Below are 23,662 nucleotides of genomic sequence, written 5' to 3'. Positions count from 1 at the left end.
TGGGGTGAGTGACAAGGTTTTGCCTTCCAACGGGTGTTTGCTTTATTACGGTTTCATTAATCCGTACATTTGTGGCTTCCTATATTTGTGTTGTATTTAACCATTAAAAAAAAAAAAGCTTATTAAGAAGCCATCCAGAAGATGTGATAAATGTGCAGAGATTCCCCAGGCTCCCAGAAATTGTGATTCGGTGTTGCCTGAACGAGGCTCCCCAAACCGCCACATTTAAGAAACTCCCAGATGTTTTTATGCAGTCATCCGCAGATGCATTTTGAGAAACGCTGGTGAAGGTGCTGGGGATCCAGGGAAGGAGTTCACAGAGGAATGACCGTCCGTTTTCACTTTAGAAAGATCCTTCTGAGGACTGTGGAGGGTGAGTTAGAGGAGCCTGGGGACTGACTCATAAGGCAGGAAGATGACAGAGTTCTGGCAATTAGAGCAGTGGCTTTGGGATGGGGAGGTATGCCAAATCAAGATATGTTAGAGCTTAGGGGCACCTGGGCTGCTCAGTCCGTTAAGCGTCCGACATCGGCTCAGGTCATGATCTCGCGGTCTGTGAGTTCGAGCCTCGCGTCGGGCTCTGTGCTGACAGCTTGGAGCCCGGGGCCCGCTTCGGAGTCTCCCCCTCTCTCTGCCCCTCCCCTGCTTGACTCTGTCTATTTCTCTCTCAAAAATAAATAAGCATTAAAAAATTAAAAAAAAAAAGAGATGTTAGAGCTTCAAAAAACATTTCCAAATTCCCAACAGATACGATTCTTTGGGATTTGGGTATGAGATAACAGAATCTCAGGAAATTTTCTGACATTCCTTAAATCATACAGTATGTCATATTTTTCCTAACACTTCATGTGTTTTGAAAAAATAATGATCGACCATAATAATAAACAGTGAGCATTTTTCTGTAAGAAGGCTATAACAAACATTTCAGAGGTTTTCTATCTTAAAAATTATAGTAATAAATGCATAGTTTATTATTATAATGGGACAATGTAATATGACAAGATGATATATGTCAATAAAATGTAAAAATGATCTCTACCTAAAAACTGCTAGAACTGATTCATGAATTCAGCAAAGTTGCAGGATATAAAAATGATCTCTACCTTATACAGACATTTGATCATAAAACACATTACAATGGGAAACATTGGGGCACCTGGGTGGCTCTGTTGGTTGGGCATCTGACTCTGGATTTCAGCTCTGGTCATTATCTCACGGTTCAGGAGATCCAGCTCTGAGCTGACAGTGCAGAACCTGCTTAGGATCCTCTCTCTCACTCTCTCTCTGCCCCTCCTCCACTAGTTCTCTCTCTCTCTCTCAAAATAAATAAACATTTTTTAAAAAAGAATGTAGATCTAATTTTTAAAAAGAGCCCAGGGTGCCTAGGTGGCTCAGTCGGTTGAGTATCCAACTCTTGATTTTGGCTCAGGACATGATCTCATGGTTCGTGAGATCAAGCCCTTCATCAGGCTCTATGCTGACAACATGGAGCCTGCTTGGGATTCTCTCTCTCTCCCTCTTCTCTCTCTCTCTCTGCCTCTCCCCCTACACATGCTCTCTCTTTCTCTCTCTCAAAATGAAAAAGCATTAAAAAATGTCTAAAACAATAAAATAAAGTAAAAAGCAGAACGTTAACTCAAAGCAAATGCCAAAGAGAAATTATTTTTAAGATGGAATGATAATATCATGAATGTTTACTATTTAAAAGTCCTCCTTAAAATGAAATTTTAGAACACCTAACGTATTAACTGCCTTTGAGCTTTGTTTTTATGATAAATATTTCAGAAGTGGAAATGCTTATTTCATTTTGCATTGAGGCTGGTTGAATTAAGTGTGTGTCCAAACATATCTTCAAGGCGGGTATTAGGGTACACATTGCTTCATACAGCTTTCCTTTTTTTTAATGATGAAATATTTTGCTTTACAAAGAACTAGAGCCTATGGCAAATATTCAAACACTGGGAAATGTCAGCTAACACAGTTGGGCAGTGTTCAAGTTACATGTCGAAACTGCCACTTTAGGGACTTATTTTGCTTCCAAAATGTATTCTTTCTTGGAACACCACTCGTAGAAGTGGAAGAAGGCATACTCATACTATGCATACAAACTTATAAATATTCATTCTAAACACGCTTCCACACATTTGCAAGAGTGGCTCACCACTGGCCGCAGACAGGGTCACACACACACACTTGTAGCTCGGCGACAGCTTATAACTCCAGTCCTCTCCTGCATGCTCCTGTCCCAGCTCCCAGAAATGTCAACGTTGACCTTTGACTCCACATTCCAGCATTTCCTGCTCTAGCTTTCGGCAGGTCAGTGAGTTCCTTCAGACCAGAAACAACTCAAGTTTGAACGTTAAGCCTTGTTCGTAACAGGAGACTGATCCTAGCTCTTCCTGCCGCTGGAGGTTGGTGTCACCCAAGCCAAGAGAGGAGGAGTTTGGAGGGCAGAGTGGCCAGCTGTGTGACTAAGGTGGGGGCTGGGAGAAGCTGTGGATTCACAGAGAGAAGGTCAACGGGCACTACCCCCCCGAGAACGGTCTGCCCTGGCCGCTGTGCTTCTCCACGGATCGCCATGGGCTGGAGCGTCACTGGGCTCCACAGAGTCTGGAACCCCAAATCTTGCAGAGCCTCAGGGCCTTTGCAGTGCTGTTCCCTCCCCCTGGAGTGTCTTTCCCAACCCTCTCGGCCATCAGGTCTCTCCTCACATGTCATCTCCCAACCACCCTCTCCGGCCACTCCCTCTTAATTCCTCCACAGCACCCATTTACTTGTTTAGTATCTGCCGCCCCTCCCGAACCCCCAAAACGGCAGCCCTGCAGGAGCAATGCTGTCTCCTGGCCTATTTCCTGCTGAATCCCAGCGCCTAAAACCGCGTCTGGTACAGAGTAGGTGTTCCAGGAATGCTTACTGAATGAATGAACTGAGCGGATGGAGGCCAGAGGTACAGATGGAATTTTGAAGACACCTCTCTTGGCTTCCATTTTCTCACTTGTCAAAGCGGGGAGTGAGGGGCGCCTGGGTGGCTCAGTCGGTTAAGCGTCCGACTTCAGCTCAGGTCACGATCTCACGGTGCGTGAGTTCCAGCCCCGCGTCGGGCTCTGGGCTGATGGCTCAGAACCTGGAGCCTGCTTCCGATTCTGTGTCTCCCTCTCTCTCTGCCCCTCCCCCATTCATGCTCTGTCTCTGTCTCAAAAATAAATAAAAACATGAAAAAAATTGTTTAAAAAAAAAAAAAGCGAGGAGTGAGAACTCCCACCAAACCCTTGCAACAAGGCGTTGTTGGGTCCGGGCCGTGAATCCTTAGTGGGCCAAGCATATCCTGAGCACTGTCCGTCCGGATGCAATACCACGAATAGCCAGTGGGTGGCAGCAAGTCACCACAGTTTAACTGGACAAAGCCTTGGTCCCTCCCAAGGCACGAAACACCTGAGATTTAATCCCCCAGCTGCCCAGCTTGGTTTTTTTTGTTTTTGTTTTTGTTTTTGTTTTTTCCCACCATCTGGGACGCATGACTTTCTTCAACATAGCGTGCACGCCCCTGCTGCCCCGACATTGACCCTGCATGTGAATTCTAACCCCAGCTCTGCCATCGCTAGGTGCCCAGGTCCGTTCGCTTCTCCGAAGTGGAGAGGGGGGGTCATCGCGAAGGAGTCTCCAGCACATGTGTCTGTGGAAGGACAGTATGTGGGGTGGCGAGAGGGCTTGGAGGACTGCAGGGGCTTTGGGGATAGCCAGCCATAAGTGGAGCCTGGACCACAGAGCCCTCCGCTGTGCCCCTGCACCCACGCAGCCGAATGTGGATGAAGACAAAACACACCGAATGCCCGGCCTCGCTCCGGGTTGCCCCCCACAAACCTCGGTGGGCAAGGCAATCGCGCCCCATGTCACTGGCCCATTCACTCTCGCCCTCTTGTGACTTCCCCATGTCTGCCCCTCTCCTCCAAACACCTGCCCCCTCCCTCTCAGCCTGGATCTTGGATCTTGTTTTTCACCGAGAAGACAGGACCAATCAGAAGAGAACCCCACTCTCTCCCGAGGACCCTCAGGGCGCCGCTGTGTGCCCTGCCTTCTGTTAGCTGGGATGAGTCGTCCGAGCTCCCACCCAGGGCACTGGAGGCTCACCGTCCCCTCCCCCTCCCCCCCCCCCCCAGGTCCCGCGTTGGTAACCGTCTCCTCTCTTCTGCATATTTTCCCCGCCAGCCAGCACAGCATCCTCCTGAGCCTACAAACAAGTTGTGATATCGTTCATCTTCAACCTCCTGACTGGACCTGCCCTTCTCCCGGCCACCCTCCCATAGTCCGCAGCCCGAGTCCGACACAAGTCCCTGGAAGCCGTGCCCTCGCCCACCCTCTCACCCGTCCTCTCTGGACCTCACCTCCGCCACCTTCCTATTCTCTCGCACCGAAAGCCTCTGGTAAAGACCACCGGTGGCCTCCCCGTCCCCCTCCCCCTCCCCCACCGCTGGGCAGTATTTGACAGGCGTTCTCTCTTTGAAATGTGCTTTGTGTGCCCAGTGCCCCCCGCCACCCACCTGTGTATGCCCTGTCCTGAGGCCTGGCCCTGGAACCAGATACTTGTGTGTGACTCCATCTGGAGGCTGGACAGACCTCTCCAACTTGACTTGTCAAAGCTGAGCTCTCGATCTGAACCCCTCCTGACCTGCTGCTCCTCCCCAGGGTCCCTGTTCCCCTACCAGCAACTCTGGTCCAGAGCCCGGGAGTCGTCCTTGACTCCTCTCCTTGCCCCGGGTACCCCAGCTGGCCCCTCAGCAAATTCTCTTGCCAGGACCTTTCCACCCTGCCCTGGACTGGCCACGTCTCACTACCAAACGCCGCCGTGAGCACCCATCATTTCCCCAAGCTGGCAAGAACCTCCTCCCTTTCTCTCTGCACTCCCACCGCGTGCACCTGCTCAACCCCTCCAGGGCCTGCCCTCCTGCTCGGAACAAAGTCAAAGCCCTGCCTTACCTTGAGGCCTGATCAATCAACGCTGGGCCCTCCTCTTCCTCCTCTCCCGGCACCTGCCCTCACTCACTCTGCCCACTCACATTCATCCCCTTGCCTTTTTTCTTTTTTCTTTTTTGAACAGTCTCCATCCCCGGCCTGGAACTTGCAGGTTGCCATGCCCGGGACTCTTGTGACCCAGCAACCCCACGGGCCCTCGCTCGCTGCCCTTGGGTCTCCGCTCCCACGCCACCCCTCAGGCCGGCCTCCCCCGCGTCCTCCCACCTAAAATAGCACATCTTCCTTCATTCACCATCCTCTGGCTCTGCTTTATTTTTCCTCACAGCATTTCTGGAGTTTGTGATGTATTTCTATGTCTGTGCATGCTGCCTCTTTTCCCAACGGGAAGGTTCGCTCCGTGAGCGTGGGGTCTTGTCCGTCTTTTCGTTGTGCGTTACCTGTGCCTGGAACAGCGCCAGGCACACACTCGGCCCTCAGATTTCTGCTGAGTGGATGGATAGATGGGTGGATGGATAACCACAATCACAGCATCAGAGGGCAAAACGGAAAACACACCAACATGTCTTGCATCTGAATAAAACTTTATGTTTTCCCTAAAGCCCACTCATGTCTCTGCCTCCAGACACCTCTGAGGGGGTTGGCGTGGATGTTTCCACCCCCAATTCTCAGGCACCGGGAGATGAATTGGGGACAGGCTGTCTGAAGGCCGTCTGAGCCCTCTGGCTTTCTAGGGCGGCGTCTGGGGCCCATCCCTTCCCATGTATCTGGGGGACAATTCTCTTTAGTCCAGGGATGCTGGGAGATCCCGCTGGTGTTGGCCGAGGGGGGCTGACTCCGGCGGACGGGGAGGACCATTGCAGAGGCTGGGGATCGGAGAACGTCTCATCAGCAGAAGCTTAAAAGGGACACAAGACACAGGAGGTGGGTGGCTTTGGCCTCTGGGCCTTCACTTGCTGAAGGAATGTGGCCAGTCATCCTGACCTGTCCCCACCCTCACCTCTGCCAACCTCCTCCCCTGTAACACTCATTTCCTTTTTGATCTCAGAACTCCCCCAAATGCTGTTTTTAAGGTTTTAGCGTGCCCAGAGGACACACAGTAGTGTCCACCCTATTTCGGACTTGGTTATATTCATACCTTGTCCATCCAACCTTGCAGCCTGGGGGTTTCTGAGGCTGAGGCCAGGCCCGAGGCACTCACTTGCCCCATTAGCCGTGTGGCCAGATGCTATGTGGCTCCCTGAGGATGCCCAGACCATGGGGCTGGCCCGGGACCAGGGGCAGCCAGAGGCGGGGCCCTGGGCGTGAACGGACCTTGCTTGAGGATTTGCACTATATGACTTCTTCCTCTCAACAACCCTGGGTGGAGGGGATACTAATATTATCCTCTCTTCACAGATAGGGAAACCGAGGCACTGCCAGCACTGTTCCTCTGTGGCGGAGCCTGGCTTCCTCCCAGGCCCGTCTGAGCACTCCAAAGTCAGTGCTCTCACCACTAGACTGGGTGCCCGTAGCTCATGCAGACCTTCCTGGAACCACACAGGGCTCACTAACTGAATGAAAGGAAGGGGGAAAGATCTCAAGGTGCCGGTCAGTGCAGGCTGCCTCCCAGCCTAGGACATAGCCTCCTCCTACAACAAGGGGCCACTTGTTGTAAAGGCGCAAGGTTCTCAGCCCCCCGTCCCCAGGACCAGGATCTGGGGGGGGTGGGGAGGGGGTCAGGGGCAGGCGGGGCGGGGGGGGCGGGGGGGGCAGTGGGCAGGCGGGGCGGGGGGGGGGCAGTGGCTGCCAGAGGAGCCGGCCTAGACATCAGGTCCACTTTGGGAGATAAACAATTTTGAACCTTGAAAGTTGCCTCGTCACTTTCAGAAGCACCCAAACCTCTCGCCCACCCCTGTGGCGGCCCCCCACGCCCACCCCACGTGTCCCCGCGTGGACATACCACGGTGTCTGGAGCATCTCCACCACCACCTCCCAGCCTAAGGTGCCGACCCCAGCAGGCTCCTGTGGGAAGATTGCACCAGTAAAGGAAGGTTCTAGAGTCCGCTCTGCACCTCAGGGGGTGAGCCTTAGGGTGGGCAGAGAGGGGACCCTGGGAGAGAGGCTGTGAGGGACCCGGAAGCTGCTAGGGGAGGAAACCAGGGAGCCGTCACAAACGGAGCAGAGTGGGGCCTTGACCACGGGACTGAGGGTCAGCTGGGGCCCTAGGGCTGCCTGATCTTGCCCTCAAAGGCGTGTGCACGTCAGAGCTGTTGGAGCCACCCAGGTGGGGAGAGGCTGTGACAGGGTCAAAGCCAAAGGCAGAGGCCAGTGTCAAAGAGCAGTCAGACCATTTGAGCTTTGCTGGGGCCAGCGGCGGGGAGTAGGGTATTTCCTGGGCCTAGGGCCCCAGAGCTTAGCCACAAGCTCGCCTCGCCAAGCTCAGACCCTGTGGAGATCCCCTCGGTGGCCTGTCCCTTCTTTCTCCTTCCAGACACCTGAGCTCGGGTTCCATGGCGTAGTAGGTGGAGGCAGGCGGGAAGCCGTTGAAGGTGGAGCTCATAGAGGACGTATAAGCGCCCATGGAGGGGAAGACAAGCCAGTCACCCACATCCAGCTCCGGCAGCTGTACCTCCTCCCGGAAGAGCTTGTCAAAGGCATCACATGTGGGACCGTACAGGGTGCAGGGGAAGAGGGGTGGGTCCGAGCAGAGCTCCTGCAGGGAGCAAAGGGCAGGGACTCAGAGAACCACCTGGTTCCCCCAGCCCGCTCCCCGGGCTGTCAGGGCATGCGCCCAGGGCCCGAGCAGGAAGGCACCAGCAAGGACCCTACCGGCCACCCATAAAGACCAACCCCGCCTTCACGGAGTTCGTATTCTAGCAACACATTCCAACTCTGCCAGTTCACAGATGCAGGCACGGATGGGACTTGGCTTTCCCCTACAAAATGAGAGGGTTTTATTCAATAATCACTCGTGGGGATCACCTGGGGAGTTTTAACCAAGGACCGATGCCAGGGTCTCGACCCATCTGGAATTCTGATTTCAGTGGTCTAGGGCATCGCCCGGGCACTGGGGTGTTTCAAAACTCTCCAGGTGATCTAGTGTGGATCAGAGTGTGAGACTCTCCCCTTCCTAAGCCTCCTGCACCGGCCGCACTCAAGGATTCTGGAAACACAAGTGCGTGCATGCAGGGACGTACGTGGAAACACGCATCGCCAAACAGACACGCACGCGCACCGATGCAGACTCACGGACCTGCTCCCACCCACCCGCACAAGCGCAGATCAGCAGGCCCACACAAAGAAACGCACACATACGGAATCACACGTGCAGATACACGTAGGCACCCTGGTGTGTGTCCTTGTGCAAGCACGTGGAATGACCACCTGCAAACCACAGAGGGTCTGAGGTCCTTTACCTCCCCACCTGGCTGCAAGCACCCCTGCCTCTCAGGACTGGGGGCCGGACTTAGGGGCCTTAGAGTCCAGGAGTGCCAAAGCCACACCCTTACCTTCACCACAATGGGCATCCTGGGGACAGGCTCCCTGAGGCAGAGGCGGAAGGTGCCGTAGTGGCCATCGTTCAGATAGTACAGCAGTTTCCGGCGGCCTCCTGGGAGTGGGAAGAGGGCAGGACGGTGATGTGCTTGGCCAGTCTCCCCGCTGACCCTCAACCCCTGAGCGCAGCGCCCTTGGGAGGGGCCCAGACCCGCTGCCCCGTGCTGGTAACACCTGTTCTCTGTCTCAGGGGTCTTCTGGAGCCCAAGCAAGGTGGGGGCCTGTCTTCTGGGCTCCCGCCGCCCCCTCTGCCCAGCCAGCTCACCCATCTCCCCCATTCCGTCCCTCGACAACCACACCAGAGGCTCTCCCCCTGACTTCTGCTTGCTCCTCCTGCCCCACGCACCCTGGTCCTTCCCCCGTGGCCCTGCGAGCCATGCCCGGTCTCCTATTTCTAGGGAACCGTGACTAAAGACTTTCTTCCTCCGGGACAGTTATCTCCATGCCTGCGTGTCTTCTGTTACCTGATGAAAACAAACCTCAGATACGCTTGAAAACAGTGTCTGAGTCTGACAGTCACAGACTGGAGCCCGACTCTCACCTCCCTCTGCCTAAATACTCTGCCTCCGTTGATGTTGCTGAAGCAAGCACGGGTAGTGGCTTTCTCGTAGCCCCATCACACTCCTGGTGCGTATTGAGCTGGGGTCACCCGGGCCCGCCAGATCTGTCAGCCGTGACCCACTACTGAGCCAGTTTCTTCACAGCCACTTAGTCTGGCCGCAGAGTATTGCTTCCTTGAATCTAAACTCGGGATTGTATACTGACCTCTGTTTTTTTTTTTTTTAATTTGTAATTTATTTATTTATTTTGAGATAGCAGGTGGGGGAGGGCCAGAGAGAGAGAGAGAGAGAGAGAGAGAATCCCAGGCAGGCTCCGCCCTGTCAGCGCAGAGCCTGCTTGGGACTCTCTCTTCCCCTCTCTTTCTGCCCTCCCCCCACTTGCTCTCCCTCCCTCTCTCTCTCTCTCTCTCTCTCTCAGAAATAAATAAATAAACGAGAATTTGTCTTTACTCGGTATGTTTTTCGTTGCAGGGGTCTGCACCTGCTAGAAGGCTCTTGCTCGAAGAATTTCAGAGGCACAGCAGCACAGGGGTGTCTGTGACCTCACGAGCTGTAGCCCGTGACTTTGCCTCCGTAAACACAATACGCATTCACTGACCGCTCAGGAAGAGTAGAGGCTTCGCCTTGGTTCTCTACCTCCCAGTCTATTTGAGAACAGCACGATAGTGATGTTAACAGGTTCATTTCTACTCCCATTAGGCACCAGGGGTGCAGCCCAGACCCCCTGTCCGTCCTCTCCCCCCCAGGGCCTGGGAACATCTGGACAGTGCCCTCCCCACCCAGTGCTGGCCCACACACCAGACTCCAGCACAGCCTTCTTGGCAATGATGTTGACGGCAGCCATGCAGACAGACGCCGCATAGAAGCGTCCAGGCTCCGCGATGATCTCAACACCACTCCCCTCGGGGAAGTCCTGGGCCAGGGCGGCATTGATCACTCTCGCCATCTACAGGGACAGAGAGACCCTAATGTGACCAGTCCCTATGTGGGGGCTTTACCTGCATCATCCCCCTCCATTCCCATAACAGCACTGTGGAAAGTGTTATCGTCCCCACTTGACCAGCAAGGAAACAGAAACGGAGGCCCAGAGAGGGGAAGGGACTTGTCCAAGGACACACAGCAAGTCTAGCGCTCTGAGATGTCTGAATTTGGAACCACGGCAATCAAGACAAACCCCAGCCACATGCATGCACGTGACTCAGTTCCAAGAAATCGCCCTACACACAAACACACACACCCACTGTCCCCTGGACCCAGCCCAGTTTCCCTCTCGTCCTCCTCTCTGACCTCCTCAAACTGAGGCTCACAGCCTTCCCCTCCGGGGAAGCCCCCTCCGATGTCCAGGAGGCTCATGTCATGCCCGAACGCTCGGCCCATCTCAAATACACGCCGGCAGTCAGCGATGGCCTGCCTGAAGTTGTGCGGTGTTTGGCAGTTCGAGCCCACGTGGAAGCTGGACACGTGTCAAATGACACGTGGGGAACCACACATGGAAACACAAGGGTCAGTAAGAAGAGGGACGTTCAGAAACACCAACGGGGGTAAGATGTGGAGACCGGCACGCATCTACACACAGCAAGACACGTGTGACTACACCGGCCCACAGAAACGTGCAACCTGGGACACACACGTGCGTGTCCCCAGGGACACATGCATTGCACGCGACAGTCCCGGAGTCGGGGAGCTCGAGGTTGTGCGGCAGTCACTTCTCTCAGCTGCCGCCTCCCAGCGCCCCCGCTGCGGGGCTCCCCTTCTGTGAACAGAACCCCAAATCGCAGGGCGGGCTGGGGGACCAATCAGGGCCAGGTAGGGTGAGGCGAGCCAGGCCCTCTCCTCAGGTGCAAAATTTAAGGCAGTGCCTGAACACTAAGCCATCAAGATAAATAACATTGAATGCGATTTTTTTTTCAATTTCTCTTCAATTTTTTTTAACAGTCATTCATTTTTGAGAGAGAGACGGAGACAGAGCGTGAGCAGGGGAGGGGCAGAGAGAGAGGGAGACACAGAAATCGAAGCAGGCTCCAGGCTCTGAGCCGTCAGCACAGCGCCCCGCGCGGGGCTCGAACTCCGGACCTGTGAGATCATGACCCGAGCCAAGGTTGGACACTTGACCGACTGATCAAAGCAAGATTGATGCAAACACATGCACAACGAATGAAATACAGAAGTTTTAAGTTTAAATTTTGATACTTTCCTCATCGTGGATTTTTTGCATTAATTTTGATGTTTAAAAAAAATATATTGTATTAAAGGTGTTTTGACGCCCCCCTTAAATTTTGCACCCAAGGCAAGTGCCTTGGAGATTTAGAGTGTGCTTCCCAGGCAGGGAAAACCAGTGCTCTCACCTGGTTCCGACCACAGCCAAGCCCAGGTCCCTGGCAGACTTGAGCAGACGTTCACATGCTTCCAGGCTTGCCCCGAACTTGGTGCTCAGGGGAAAGATGCTCTCGCTGTCCTCGGTCAACAGCCGGAGGACCAGCCTGGGAGAGGGTTGTGAGAGATGCCAAGGGTTCTTACACACACGAGTCCCGAGGCCTGGATGGTTTATCATCCCGCCCCCGCCCCCCAATCTCTCTCCACGTTCCCACCCGCCCCTGCCTAGTTCCTCTGGACTGTCCAGCCACAAACTGCCAAGGAGCTAAAACACTCACCACTTACAGACTTTTGCTCAGGTAAGAAGAAGCAGGAAAGCAATAAAATTATAAATACACCTTCTGTGGGTCTCCATGCTACAGGATCAGAGACGTTAGATAACTTTCCCAAGACCACACGGCATGTGCAAATGAAGCTGAGACGTGAGCCCAGGTCTCCCTGACTCTGATGTGAGTGCTTTTTTCATTAAGGTCCTAATGCCTAATGCCTAAAGACCTCCTAATGCCAGGCTTTGCCCAGTGTCTACGCAGACATAAGCAGTGCTTTTTTTTTTTTTTTTTTTTTTTTTTTTTTGTGGCACCAGTGTGCACCAGGGAAGGCATTGGGCCCACTGACTCAAATTCTTAGACTTTGCTGCTTGAGTCTCTCTCCCAAGTCACCCCATGGGACCACCTTCATCTGGTTGCGGAGGAGGCCCAACTCCCCTGGCAGGGGCCCCAGGCCAGCTGGTCCTTGCTCCGCCTGTCTCCGCCTGCTTGCACCCCCCCGCCCCCGGCTGGTCTCACCTGGCCCCAGGGTAGTGCTGGGCCACCTTGGTCAGCTCCTCCTCGCTGTCGAAGGTCAGGAGCTGCACCCCGTGGCGGGCAGCATACTGGATGTGGGAGACAGGCTTGCAGGGGTTGGCGTAGATGATGCGTGAGGGGGCCACGCCCAGGCCCAGCACTTGATCCAGCTCCACCTGGCAAGGGTGACTGAGCCAGGAGCTGGCTCGCCGCCCCTCCCCCCGCAAGGGGCTGCCCTTGACTGAACCCGTCCTCTGCACCCGGCACCGCGCTGGGCACATATGTGCTATTGAGGCTCCTAGACGACTCTGAGCAAAGCGCACTTGGTCCCAGTTTAAAGAGGAAGAACCTGGGGTTCAGGTGACATGGTTGTGCCCGTGAACCCACAGCCTGTGGTCCCTCCACTCACTGGTTGCCTGCCGGGTCGCATGGCCCAGTGGAAGGCCGACCACCCGTGGTTCATTCATTGATTCCCTCAAAGACAGGTGTCAGCCAGGGTTCTAGGTGCCGCAGTCCCCAGCCCCAGCTCCCTAGCGGCTGGCCTTTCCCCCAGGAAGTGTCAGGCCTGTGACGGCAGCAGGGGACACAGGCTCACCTGGCTGGCGCAGTCGAAGCCGGTGCCCAGGGTGTCCAGAACACGCAGCACCCACACACTGCTGTTGCACTTTACTGCGTAGAAGGGCGAGACCCGCGGCAGGGCCTGGCAGAAGGCCCGGTGATGGCTGGCCAGCACACCCAGGTCGGCTACCATGAAGGGGTCTCGGTGGTCCTGGCAGGGCAGGGAAGGAGGGCAGGGAGGCTGGGTAGCGGGCACTCACTTCACTTTCACGACGACTCTACGTGGTAAGTACTATGTGGCGCCACCATTTTAGAGAGGGGGAAACGGGCTCGGAAACACAAAGTCACTGGTTCAAGGTCATGCAGCAAGTACAAACAGGATTTGACCCCAGGTCTTTTTTTTTTTTTTAAGTTTATTTATTTATTTTGAGAGAGAGAGAGAGAGAGAATGAGTGGGGGAGGAACAGAGAGAGAGGGAGAGAGAATCCCAATCAGGCTCCGCACTGTCGGCGCAGAGCCCGACACAGGGCTCGATCTCATGAACCGAGAGATCTTGACCTGAGCCGAAGCTAAGAGTTGGACGCTTCACCGACCGAACCACCCAGGCGACCCCTGACTCCAGATCTTCTAACTCTTTAAACAGGGAGACAAAGGGCTCCTGGGTGGCTCAGTCAGTGAAGTGTCCGACTTCGGCTCAGGTCATGGTCTCACGGTCCGTGAGTTCGAGCCCCGCGTCGGGCTCTGTGCTGACGGTTCAGAGCCTGGAGCCTGCTTCCGATTCTGAGTCTCTGTCTCTCTGCCTGCCCCTCCCCTGCTCATGTTCTGTCTCTCTCTCTCTCTCTCTCTCTCCCCCAAAAATAAATAAACATTAAAAAAAAATTAAACGGGAGACATGAGGGCAATAGTCTTTGTAGATCAAAGTGAGGACGAAACGGCTCCAACCCTCAACTAAGGAGCCTGGCGCTGGATAAAATTCCACGTGATGATGGGAGGTGCAAGAAGGGCACAGAGAAAACTATTTCCTGACTGACCCCCAGCAGAGCTGAGGCTTGGAGTAAGTCCTAGTAAACTGACCTATAAAACCACGAAATTGAAAGTCTTATTTCTTGTCCACCAAAGTAGGGACTGAGACTCCCCTTCTCTGCTCCTCACTCTCTTCCACCCCTCCCTCCCCCTCCCTCCCCTCCCTCTCCCTCCTTTTCCCTCCTTCTCCCTCCTACTGAATCCGATAGCTCCTGGATCTTCTTCAGGGCCACCTGCCAGGCAGATTCCCCAGGCTCCAGTGCGATGAGCTCCTTTGGCCACACGCTTCCAGGGGGTCCTTGACTCTCCTTCGGCTTCCCAAGGGGGGTGCTGGTGCCCGACCCTTCAACAGATCCCTCCATCAGGCACAGTTCCGGACTTCTGGAAAGATTTTGCTCTAAGGACCTGGCCTCCTCCCTTTTCCCAGCTCCCTGCAAGTCCCAGGGGCCAGTGTTCCCAAGCCAGCCAGTCCTCGGCCCTCCTTTTTGCCACAAAGACCCCCATGGCGCCCTGGTAAATTTTCCCATCTGTAGCATGGGCCACTGGCCTGGGCTCTTCAGAGACAAAGGAAGCCCAAGCAAGAGGCACACATCATGTGTATGGAATAGAGGGCTGGCGTCCTCTCCCGGGCTCCTTCACACACATGTCCCCATTCACAGGTGAGAAAACAGAGGCACAGGAAAGATAAGCGAGGAGTTCAAGATCTTCAGATTATGAGACTCAGAGCTGGGGCCCAAGAGATGATCTCATCCAACAACCCCATTGTACACACAGGGACAAGAGGCTCAGAGAAAGGAGGAGACTCACGCACGGTCACCAAGAAGTCGGTGGCCGAGCTAGGACTGGCACCTGAACTCCCTAGAGCTGCCACTGGACCTGCTGTTGGCCACACATCCCTGAGACTGAAGTGAGGGCAGCCTGCAGCCAGAGTCCTGACTCAGCACTTAGGGCCACACCCATAGTCCCCACTCCACACCCGGACTCACCTGGTTTCCATCTCAACCTGCGTCCTCAGGCACAGCCCAGGGCACTGGGATCTATGGTGTCCTGAGCTTCTGGTAAATCCCTGAAGGAACATCAGACCTCAGCCCGGAGCTCAGGGGCTGTCCCTCCACACCTCAGCCTCCCTGCCCGCTCAGCCTAAGCCTCCCAAGCCCAGAGAATGAGCCCTCCTAGGTCACCCGCATGGCAGACACATGGGGAGAAGTCAGATTCCTGTTAGAAATGACCATCAGCAAGGATCGGGGTTGAGAGGCCCTGGAAACCCTGTCACCCACCTTCCCTCCTTCACGGATGGAGAATCCTGGGGTCCAAAGTCTCCAGATGACTCAGCAAACCTGGAGGTGAAGCAGGGACACAATCAGGACCTCAGGCTTCAGTTATGAGTCAGTTCCACTGCCTCAGAGCACGGGCTCATCTCTCCTCAGGCTGTGTCTCTGCTCTCTGCCAGAGATTTAAATGCTTCACTGGAAGGTTCTCTGTCTACGTCACCCTCGCTTGGTGTCCAGGCACATCCCATCCCCACCCTCTCCCTACCCTCCCTGTGTGGTCTTCCCAGGTCTCGCCAGTCACCTGCTGACCCACCTGCTGACACCGTTTTGCAGCTGCCCCACCTCTGGGGTGTCAGCTGTGGCCTCCTGTGGGCTTACGCCCACCTCAGTGCTGTGACCCAGAGCCTTCTCTTCCTGTTTCAAGAAGGAGGGCCAGCAGGGAGTCTGCTGCTGCTGCTTCTTGGCCAGCCCTGCCCCACATTCTTCTTGCTTTAGGCCTCCCCGCCTTTCCCTCTCCCATCAAGAGTCAATGTCCCCACCCCCGTCCCATCTCCCTCAGGCTCCGGGGGCTTAAAAATCTAGGCAGGGTCACGGGGTCCCTGGGTGGCTCAGTCGGTTAAGCATCCGACTCCCGCTCAGATCATGATCTTAGGGTTCGTGGGTTCGAGCCCCATGTTGGGCTCCGTGCTGACAGCTCAGAGCCTGGAGCCTGATTCGGATTCTGTGTCTCCCTCTCTCTCTGTCCCTCCCTTCCTCACGCTCTGTCTCTCTCTGTCTCTCAAAAATAAATAAACGTTAAAACAAAATCTAGAAGGGGCAACAGGAAGAGCCTGGATTTGAGGAGGGCATGGGGCTAATCCTGTAATTTCTAGAGGCCTCAGGAATCCCACCTGTAAAATGGTGGGTGAGGGGAGAAAGAGCTAGACAAGGCCTTCTGCTGTGTGATTCCAAACAAGATGGCAAAGTCCTTGGTTTTGGAGAGACTCCCACCTACTCCCGCCCCAGACAGGTTCAGGTAGAACCTACTTCTAGCTTAGTTTCTTACATGCTAGTAGACTTTGGGCAGGTGGCTTCCCCCTGGGAACCGATTCCATCATGGGCAAGATGGAGGTGATAACCACGTCTGCACCACAGGGTGGCCGTGAGGATTAAATGAGATGAAATGAGATGTCATCTGCAAAGAGCTGAGCAAAGGGCCAGCACATTCTAGGAAACCTGATGACAATCCCAGAACGTCCAACAGGACGAAGCCCTAAATAAGTATCAGGCATTATGGGAAATTTAGTCTTCCAGCAACTCATGAGGTGGCTTCTACCCAGAGCCAGCTACTTACCTGGGGGACACAGGACAGCATGAATCTGCATCAGACAGGCAATCCCCAAGGGACTGCAACCTTAGCACAAAGACAAGCTCAGTACCTGGATTAAGAGTGGGCAAGAAGCTCCGTGAGTCACCTGCCCAATGTAGAGTGACACTGCCAGCCTAGGGCAGGGACAGCTGACACCTTGCCCTGCCCTTAGGGGCTGCAGGTCCACAAGCCTGACCCCAGCTTGTTGGCTCTAGGCAAATCCATATGAGTAGAGCTGAGCAGCCCAGATCGCCATGAAGCAGGGGAGCCCAGTGAGGAACACCCCTCCATGTCCCACGAGCCAGGGTAACTCACCTACCCCAGGTCGGCTCGCAAGGAAAAGCACACAGGTGAAGGCCAGACTCCTAATGACTGACGATCAGAACCCTGCCAGAATCAGAAAGAACCTGGGAAGAAGGAACCCTCAATCCCAAGGGGTGGCTTGAGGAGAAAGTCTCCGTGTCCCTTGAATTGAACAAAAATTTGGGAGTCACTTCAGCTTGGGAGGGATATCAGTTAGGGTCTAACCATAAAAACCAGAGAATATTTTCCGTGGGTGATGAAGGGAGCTGAGGGCCAGACAGGAAAGAGTCAAGCAAGCTGGATCCTGGCAGGAAGTCGTTTCCATGCCTGGGCTGCTGGGGCAACGGGAGAAGGGTTGCTCTCCAAACCATGAGGTCACTTATGTGGAAGCTGGAACCACAGAGAGCCATTGACCATAGGAAGCTACCTGGGACAGAGGGGAGGGGGAATCATTTCCTGACTGTTCCCCTGGACTCCCAGTCTCCTGCTGGTGCCCCCAGTGACTGACCTCTGCTGGAAGCCAGCCCTCTGGGAGACAAAACAGAGAGGGGGAGGGACAAAAAGAGGATCTGGAGGCAAGGAGACCCAGGATGAGCACAGGTGGTCAGAGGCTTCTTAGGGGTAAAGACATTTAACTGAGCCCTCAAGGATAAGTAGGTGCCAGCCAGGTTAAACACTAGGGGAGAACATTTCAGGCACAGGTGGCAGCTAGTGCAAAGACTCAAAGGTGGGAACAAGCCCGGTCCCAGAGGGATAGAAAAGAGTGTAGCCGATGGAAGAAGGGAGACAGGAATTTCCCAGGCTTTGAAGCTGATACATGTCAAGTATTGGTCTTACAGATGTGAAAATGGAGGGGCAGAATGTGGCATCCAGAGCCCAGAGAATCTCTCTAATAAGATGATTATCTGACCCAACTTGATCTAGACCAAACTAGGTGCTTGGAGATGGAAAGGAACACTACACATTCGTTCACGAGCCTCCCTTTCCATGTACACAATCCTGAAGGACGGTCCTTACCCAGTTCCTAGTCTCTCCAGCTATATACACCACCCTGAAGGTCCCTGCCCTCTCTCCAAAGCTGCAATGGTTTGCTTTCCTTGGCACGAGTGCTCTCTTTGCCGGGGACACTCTTCTATCACCCTGGAAGGTGTTTGAATCATGCTTCCTACTGCTTATGGGAGTCATTCGGTCAGCGTCAGGTTCGAGATTCAAACAGCTCAGCTACTGAAGCACCAAAACGCCAAGAAACAATGAGAGAAGAGAAAGAAAGCCAGAGAAGAAAACTGAGTCTTACCAAATCTCAGTATGAGACTGGAAATCACACTTTGGTAGATCACTTGGAGTGAGGTTATGATCATGTAATCACTTCTTATGATTCAACCTGGCTTTAGGACAGGCTGGGTCTGCTGAACTGTGGACTTTTGCTTTGCCAAAGGAAGGTTGCAAATTTGGGCGGAGCTGAACTGCTTAGGACAGGAGAGGTGGGATGCTGTCACTAACAGGCCCATACTTATCCACAAAAATCCCCCCTGAATGAATGTTGAGAAATATTTGAGGAATATTTATTTAATGTTGGGACAACTGGACATCCACATGTAAAAGAATGAAGTGGACCCCTACCTCACGCCATATATAAAAGTTAACTCAAAATGAACCAAACACCTAGTGTAAGAGCTAAAACTATAAAACTCTAACAAGATGGGAGTATATTCATGAGCTTGACTCAGGCAAGGTTTCTTAGATACAGCACCAAATGCATGGGGAGAGACTCAGCAAGTGCAGGATTTCTTTATGAGTGACAAAAACATCCAGACCTTAGATTGTGGTTGATGGCTGCACAACTCAGTGAAGATACTATGGGTGAAATGTGTGGCATGTGAATTATACCTCAAAATATGTTCTTTAAAAGAATAGTCATTTAAAGAGACACCAAACTATTACTAGCCTACAGAGTGGGTCTACCTGCCTCCATCCAGCCCTGAGTAAAGCAGATAGACCTTGGAAACCTTCAAGTCTGTGTTTGAAGCTCCCGTTGAAAGCCAGGCTCTCGGGACCAAATGTTCGCTGCTGTGGAACTACACAAAAGCATGAGTAAAACAAGTATGAGAAGTGGAGTGGCTTCTTTTTTTTTTTTAATGTTTATTTATTTTTGAGAGAGAGAGAGCGTGAGCAGGAGGGGGGCAGAGAGAGAGAATCCAAAGCAGGCTCCAGGCTCCAAGCTATCAGAGCCCAATGCGGGGCTCAAACTCACGAACCGTGAAATCATGACTTGAGCCGAAGTCGGATGCTTAACCAACTGAGCCATCCAGGCACCCCAGAGGTGCAGTAACTTCTAACGGTACTAGAGCACTTAGAGAAACAAGATGGTAAGCTCAGAGTCATAATTTGTTGGCCCAAGACATGGCCAGACAGTCAGAGCCTTCTATGACTGAGCTATAAAGAATCTCTCACCTCTTGCAGCCAAAGAGATGAAGGAGCCAATAATCAAAATAGAAGTCTGAGAATGCAAATTGTCACATACAATGCTGGTTAAGCGCACAGCCTTCACACAAGCGTGCACACACATGCACGCACACACAGAGACATGCCCGAAAGGCATCCAAATGACCAACAAGCATATGAAAAGTGCTCAACACCATTAGTCATCAAAGAAATGAAAAGCAGGGGTGTCTGGGTGGCTCAGTTGGTTAAGCATCGACTTTGGTTCAGGTCACGATCTCACAATCTGTGAGTTCGAGCCCTGCGGCAGGCTCTGTGCTGGCAGCTCAAAGCCTGGAGCCTGTTTCCGATTCTGTGTCTCCTTCTCTCTCTCTGCCCCTCCCCTGTTTACACTCTGTCTCTGTCTCTCTCAAGAATAATAAACATTTAGAAAAATTTAAAAAAAGAAATGAAAATTAAAACCACGCAAGATACTACCAATCCTCCCTAGTGTGGCTAAAATTAAAGAGACTGAGGATGCCAAGTGTGTCTGAGGACGTCGAGCAGCTAGAATTCCCGTCCCTTCTGGTGGGGGTGTAATTGGTAAAATCACTCGGAAAAATGCTTTGGCAGTATTTACTGAAGCCAATGTACGTCTACCTTATGAATCAGCAATTCCCTTCCCGAGTATATATCTAACAGAAGAGAAATACCCAACAGAAATCTGTCCACCGAAAGACACATAAGGGGCGCCTGGTTGGTTTAGTTAGTGGAACACGCGGCTGTTGGTTTTGGGGTCGTAAGTTCTAGTCTCACCTTGGCCACAGAGCTTACTTTAAAAAAATGTACAGTTCATAGCAAATTTTTTCACAGTATGTCCAAACTGGGAACATTCCAAAAGCCCATCGGCCATAGCACTGATAAATAAATTCACATATGTTCTGTGGAACACTACGCAGCGATGGAAAAGAGCAAACTAATGCTAAATGCAAAAACATGCGAATGAATCTCACAGATGTAATGTTGAGCAAAAGAAGCCAGACCCAAGGTAATAATACTCCATTTACGTGAAGTTCAAGAAGAAACAAAATTAATCTATGCTGGTAGTAGTCAGGAGATTCATTACCTCGGGTAGGGACTGTTGCCTGAGAGGGGGCGTGAGGAAGCCTTAGGGGGTGCTGGAAATGTTCTATCTTAGATCTTGTTCTGGGCCATAGTAGTACAGAATACACACACACACGTACAGATATCCCCTGCTTTTCCAGAATACACACACACACACACACACACACACACACACACATGCACATACATATAGGTAGAGATATCCTCTGCTTTTCCAGAATACACACACACACACATGCACACACATATAGGTACAGATATCCCCTGCTTTTCCAGAATACACACACACACACACATGCACACACATATGTATAGATATCCCCTGCTTTTCCAGAATGCACACACACACATGCACACATATATAGGTACAGGTATCCCCTGCTTTTCCAGAATACACACACACACACACACACACACACACATATGTGTACAGATATCCCCTGCTTTTCCAGAATACACACACACGCATGCACACACATATAGGTACAGATATCCCCTGCTTTTCCAGAATACACACACACGCATGCACACACATATAGGTACAGATATCCCCTGCTTTTCCAGAATACACACACACGCATGCACACACATATAGGTACAGATATCCCCTGCTTTTCCAGAATACACACACACGCATGCACACACATATAGGTACAGATATCCCCTGCTTTTCAAGAGTTCGCCTTACAGCACTTGGCTTTTGCGAAAGACCTACATTAGTACCTGTTTTCGCTAACCAAAAGAAATCCAAAGAGGATTTTTGCTTTTACAGAAAAAAGGCGCTCAGTGTTTGTTTTGCAGGGGCTGTTAGTTACAGAGGCAGAACTCACTTGGAGCAGCCCCTCCAGGCTCCTTCCCTGGGAACCACACACAGCCTCTCAGCATCAAGATGCCACAGCTCTGAACAGTGTCTGGGAGCCTTTGTGCTTTATCTCAATGTAATCTGTGCATCTGTTAGCAAGATGTGTCCCCAGGCATCAGAAAAGTCTAAGAAAGGTTCTTTTGGGGATCTGGGAATGTTCAAAAAATTTTCCGCTCAAATGAATGGTAATTGCTTTTTTGCTTTACACCACTTTGGCTTGCAAAGTTTTCCTAGGAACGCTCTGCTTTCTACTTTCAGATAGCGGAACACTCCTGTACGCTAATCTTTTTGTATGTACGTATCTTCATATATGCATATATATATATATGTGTGTGTGTGTATAATTTGTATATATTCTGTGTCTATATATGTATTGTATATATATTCATTTATACAGCTCTACATTTAAGATAAAAAATTTTATATCCATGGTCTCTTATTTGTTAAAGAATTATTTCGGAAAGAGTGCATCTTAAGAATTGTGATAAGGAGATATGGGAAGATTTAGATATTTCAGAGTACTTCAGGCCGACAGAACATGCCAAGCCTCCCTTGTTAGCATAATGAGAACTTTTTCCTCCAGGCTGAGAAGGCTGCTGCTGTCTAAATATCCCTGTTATAGGGCACCTGGGTGGCTCAGTCGGTTAAGCACCTGACTCTTGATTTCAGCTCAGGTTGTGATTTTGTGGTCCCGAGACTGAGCCCCATGTCCGGCTCCATGCTGAGCATGGAACTTGCTTGCGTTTCTGTCTGTCTGTCTCTGTCTCTCTCTTTCTTTCTCTCTCTCCCTCTACCCCTCTCCCCTGCTTGTGCTCCCTCTTTCTGTCTAAAATTAAAATTAAAGATCCCTCTTATAAACTTGTACACGGTTGTAAGGCGAGAGCCAGTCTCTACACCTACCGTCCCACTCCTCAACAGCACACCCCGCAGGGTCCCCAGTTGCCAAGTCAAACCCTAAGGGGAAACTGACATGCCAAAATAATCTAAAGGCTTTAACTAATTTACACGAACAAAAGCCTATAGAATCTGTGTGGGAATGGACTCTGAGCATGTTCCTCCTGGAAGGGAGGAGCATAAGTGTACATCAGACCAATCCATCTGTGCTCACTTATCCATATTCTGCCAGCTAGGTGCTAGTTGAAAATCCAGGAGTGGTTCTAAATGTTTGCCCAGTCGATTAGCTGAACCTGAACTCAGTGGTGCTACAGGGTAAATGAGGTTGAATGCCGAGAACTTTCTGGTTTCATCTAGAGGAAGAAATCCAGGGATTTAGGGAGAATATTCAGACAGCTCATCCACCACCCCAGCATGTTCTCTGGAGAGGTTCAGAAGAACACAGCATCTCCAAGGACTGGGAAATGCACTGAGAATCCCATCAGTCAAGGCAGCCCTAGCATCTTTGAAGAGCACTCTGTAAGCCAGAGACATGGGAGGAAAATTCTACGATTGAAACGGACTTTCTGATTTCAGAAGGAAAGAAGAAATGGGGTCCTAGAGTATAGCAGAGGCCGCACAATAACACTTGGCTCCAGAGGCCATACAGTTACCATGATGGACAGCAAGGCCAAGTGGAATCAGAATGGTCAGGTCTGCAGGGATCTTAGGCGTGGCCAATTGACTGCAGGCTGTCTAGGACAAAAGTACGTGTTCAGCCTACTAAGGTCCCATTCGATCTGTTTAACCCAAAAAAGAAAACTCTAGGTACATCCAATCATTAAAAAACAAACAAACAAAAAAGAGGCCCTCAACAATAAACGGTATTTTGTGTAGTCATGGTAAAGTACAGACTGATTAGGGATTGCACTAGGATGGTGATAAAATATATTGGGGGACTGCAGAGAATTAAGAAGGACCATTCCTCACATAGAAAGTCACTATGTGAGGGGCGCTTGGGTGGCTCAGTCTTTTGAGCGTCCAACTTCGCCTCAGGTCATGATCTCACTGTCTGTGAGTTCGAGCCCCGCGTCGGGCTCTGTGCCGACAGCTCGGAGCCTGGAGCCTGTTTTGGATTCTGTGTCTCCCTCTCTCTCTCTGACCCTCCCCCATTCATGTTCTGTCTCTCTCTGTCTCAAAAAGATAAATAAACATTAAAAAATTAAAAAAAAAAGTCGCTATGTGATATTTAAGGCAGTAAAGTCAGGAATAATATCACAAGCCTGTCATCTGGAAATATTGAGGTGAAGACCAGAAGAAATGCTTGACTGAGTTCAAAGTGATGGCCTCTTGGGGGGCAGAAACCAGGAGGAGGGGAGTCACAGTGGGAGCCTGGTTTTGGTAAACCTCGACGGTGCCAGGCATCATTTAAATTTGAAATTCTTGAAACTTTAAAGGTTAAAAAAGATCATAAATATCTTGCAGAGCTATGTTCTCCTCATAAATCTTCTTCCCCACGGCAGCCACTCAGCAATCTGCAGGACAGGGCCTGTGTCAGTCAGTTAGCTCTTCCCCAGGTCAGACGCCCCAGTTCCCATTGGCCTTGCCTCCTCCCCCCCCTCCTCCCCCCTCCTCCTTCTTCTGCCCTTCCTCCTCCTCCC

At 52.0% G+C, this 23,662-nt stretch overlaps 1 protein-coding gene across 1 annotated transcript; it reads right to left on the bottom strand.

Annotated features, from left to right (window-relative positions):
• Window positions 1-7,354: 7,354 nt before the first annotated feature.
• Window positions 7,355-14,163, bottom strand: LOC102970178 (antizyme inhibitor 2-like). The gene is made up of 8 exons (XM_042993827.1): window positions 13,999-14,163; window positions 12,816-12,989; window positions 12,224-12,396; window positions 11,411-11,545; window positions 10,353-10,518; window positions 9,864-10,011; window positions 8,460-8,560; window positions 7,355-7,663 (listed from the first exon to the last, which is right to left on the bottom strand). Exons 1-8 carry the CDS (start codon window positions 14,161-14,163, stop codon window positions 7,364-7,366), a joined length of 1,362 nt encoding a protein of 453 aa, XP_042849761.1. The 3' UTR covers window positions 7,355-7,363.
• Window positions 14,164-23,662: the final 9,499 nt, after the last annotated feature.

Source organism: Panthera tigris, chromosome C1 (assembly GCF_018350195.1).
Source record: "Panthera tigris isolate Pti1 chromosome C1, P.tigris_Pti1_mat1.1, whole genome shotgun sequence".
In the NCBI taxonomy this organism is placed as follows: Eukaryota; Metazoa; Chordata; class Mammalia; order Carnivora; family Felidae; genus Panthera; species Panthera tigris.
This window is presented reverse-complemented; position numbering and strand designations above follow the sequence as displayed.